This window comes from Trypanosoma grayi (assembly GCF_000691245.1).
Source record: "Trypanosoma grayi strain ANR4 Tgr_1346_V1, whole genome shotgun sequence".
Taxonomy (NCBI): Eukaryota; Euglenozoa; class Kinetoplastea; order Trypanosomatida; family Trypanosomatidae; genus Trypanosoma; species Trypanosoma grayi.
In genome coordinates, this window is record NW_008826965.1 from 800 (window position 1) to 3,706 (window position 2,907).

The following is a 2,907-nucleotide window of genomic DNA, read 5'->3' on the forward strand; positions in this document are numbered from 1 at the left end:
CATCTCAGTGGCGCTCTGTGGCCACGACGTAGTCATAGCGGACGACACGAAGGCTTGTTTCACCGGTGAGGCCATTGTCATCTGCGAAGGCGCCGTTCGTTGAGAGGAAATATTCGGGTGTGAATCTGCTGTTTCTGTTGAGGACGTCTTTAACGTTGAGTTGGTCGGTAACGCTGGCGCCGATGGTATGGGCTCTCTTGAGTTCACTGAAGACTGTTGCTGTTGTGTTGCATGCTGTCCCGGTATTTTTAGTTGTAGATTTGGTTTCGGTCTCTGTTGAGGTGGAAGAGGCAGTGCGTTCGTTTTGTTTGGCGCCGGTTCAACGGGGTACCGAAGCCACTGTTTCTCCCGCAGCGCCTGCCGCAGCCCCTGAAAGAATTCCTCCATGCCCCCACTACGGAAGGAGAACTTCATGTATCCATTCCCGCCAAGGAGTGGGACGATGATTTTGGCATGCGAGAAACCAAAGCGGGCCTTGCTGTAGATACCGTGGTTGGTGGCGTCAATAGCCTCAAGCGGAAGCTGCAGAACCTGCAGGCCCCCGCCCAGCGGCTGGAAGAACATGTTGTGCGTCGAAAGCGTCAACTTGCCGTCCTGCCAGTGCATGCGCTCCTCACCTTCGTAGAGGCTAACACCACTCTGCGAGCACAGAACGATCTCGTCCCCGCTGACAAGTTTATTGTCGTTGCGCCACTGCCAGAGATTCATTGCCCCCATGACAACAACTCCAGAAAACGCAATGTGTGCCGCGCGAACTCCTCGCTGCGCCCCCTACTCTTTTCTTTTTTTATTTGCCTCACTGTAGATTTCTTTTTCTTGTTTTTTATAGTTTCTCCTTCACGCTTCAGGTGGTAGCAAAAGCTGCAGCCACCACCATGCAAATAAAAAGATTCAGATGAAAAAAACAAACCAAACCAAAATAACCGAAGTCTACGGGGGATACGCCTTTGAAATTGTTTCTCTTCTGTTTCAGCGCCGTGGAACTCGAACTCAGCAAACTCTCTTGTTCGTTTCCATCGTGCATACCACAGAAGCAATACCGCCACCACCACACGAATCCAAAACCACAGACACCCCTGAGCTCCTCCATGAAGGCGTACCATACATGACTGGTCTTCGGCATCCACACCCAATCTTGGAGCATTGTGTACATAACTCAAACGTTGGGACACCTTGAAAGAGAGAGAGAGAGAGAGAGAGAGAGAGAGAGAGAGAGAGAGAGAGAGTGTGTGTGTGTGTATGTCAACGTGAGGCACACATGCAACACCATACACAACCCCCCTGCCCCCCTTCTTTCCTCCCCCACTCACCTCAGATGATGGCATCTGCGTCTAGATGTTCAGCCCAGTTAAGCAACGCTCCTACTGTGTCATCATCGAGAGGCTCTACTGTCGAAGCCCTTGTGGCACTAACTCTCGTAGTCGGATAACTCGTAAAACTTCCAGCTGTGCGTGTAGCACCAGCGCCACTGTCTGACAACTCAGCGGGTGGCAGCGCCGATGACGGCGAGAAATGACCCGAGTGAAAAACGTTAGTCGTGAGGGAAAGAGAGTCTCTATTGAACGTTCTACATATCCCGCCATTACTACTCCGTCTTGGAACATCATATCCCGCATTCGCTAGAGCAGACGTGCCCAGTGGTGCTTCTGTTGTAGCGCCACAACGGCTAGAGGGCTCTACATTTGGCGGAGCCAAGGGTGCCCCGACATCGTATGGGTGGCTCAAGCGCTGGCGGCGCTGCGGTGGTGATGACACATTAGGTGAACGACCTTGTTCCCCATTATCAGACGTAAATGCGACACTAAGACACATCGAACGTGCTGTCCCATCCGCTGTCTGTGGGTACGGGATAGTTGGAGGAAGAACGTCCCACGGCACACTTGGGCAGGGTTGTCCTATGAACGCTACAGCTTTATCGTCCCCCTGCTGCTGTTGCTCTTCTTTTTGGAGTGGCTCAACAATACTTAGAGGTGCCTCTCCATCAGGTACAGATTGACCACTGTATAGCATTTGCAGACGAAGTCTTCGCTCTATTCGTTCCTGCAGCTCCTCTTCGCTAATGCCACCACCCTTGGAGTTCTTCGGCGGTCGACGTTCAGGTAATGGTTGGCCTGCTCGCTGGTACTTCGACTTCGTGTCTAGTGGGGGCCCACACAACAATTCTTTCAGGAGTGGATCTTCCTGTAGAATACTCAAGCAGACCACACCAGAGGGCGTCACACCAGACCCTTCGTCTATCTGTGGAGAGGGTACCACTACTTGGACTGAAGACTCACGCAGCACTTTACCTGTACCAAGCTCAACACGCACAGGGACTGCACGGGCTGCACCAGAGGCGCTCGATTGCAACGCAGAGAGTGGTCGCCTCTGACTTTTGTGCTCACACTTCGTCGTCTCCGGCGGACCCGTAGGCCGTTTGCGACCTGTGCCGCTGACCCCCACACTATTTCGTACTTCTAAGGCGGTGCTATTAAGCCTCGACTGCTGTGCTTCCTCCTGCTCGACAAACACGTCGACGTCTCGTACTGTCGTCATGAAACGCAGCGCCGTTGATGGCTTCGTGTTCCTACTGCGCGGCACCGACGAGGGCGCAGACGGTGTTGTCTCCCCGAAGCTCGAGCGCGTGGAGCCGATGAGTGCATCGCCGAGCGGCGCGTCGTCCACACTGGTGGGGAAGTGGTGGCTGCTGCCCTTGCCCGCGTCGGCGCCCCATATCGGAGTGGAGATGGCAAAATCAACCCCGTCTCCGGCGGCGTCGCGGCGCAGCCGCTCATTCTCCTCGCGAAGGTGCTCGATGACCTTCATGAGCTTGTACTCCTGCCACGGGCCACCGTACATGGCTGTGGGGGGCCGCTGGCGTGATCTGGCTTGCAGCTCACACAAAACTGGAAGAAACACCCCCCCCCC

The 2,907-nt window shown here is 54.5% G+C and overlaps 2 protein-coding genes across 2 annotated transcripts; both read right to left on the bottom strand.

Annotated features, from left to right (window-relative positions):
• Positions 1-844: 844 nt before the first annotated feature.
• On the bottom strand, positions 845-1,144 carry DQ04_13461000 (hypothetical protein; the record flags this gene model as incomplete). The annotated part of the gene is made up of 1 exon (XM_009316961.1): positions 845-1,144. The coding sequence occupies one exon, from the start codon at positions 1,142-1,144 to the stop codon at positions 845-847; it is 300 nt and encodes a 99-aa protein (XP_009315236.1).
• A 167-nt stretch (positions 1,145-1,311) lies between these two features.
• Positions 1,312-2,838, bottom strand: DQ04_13461010 (hypothetical protein; the record flags this gene model as incomplete). Its single annotated transcript, XM_009316962.1, has 1 exon — positions 1,312-2,838. The coding sequence occupies one exon, from the start codon at positions 2,836-2,838 to the stop codon at positions 1,312-1,314; it is 1,527 nt and encodes a 508-aa protein (XP_009315237.1).
• Positions 2,839-2,907: the final 69 nt, after the last annotated feature.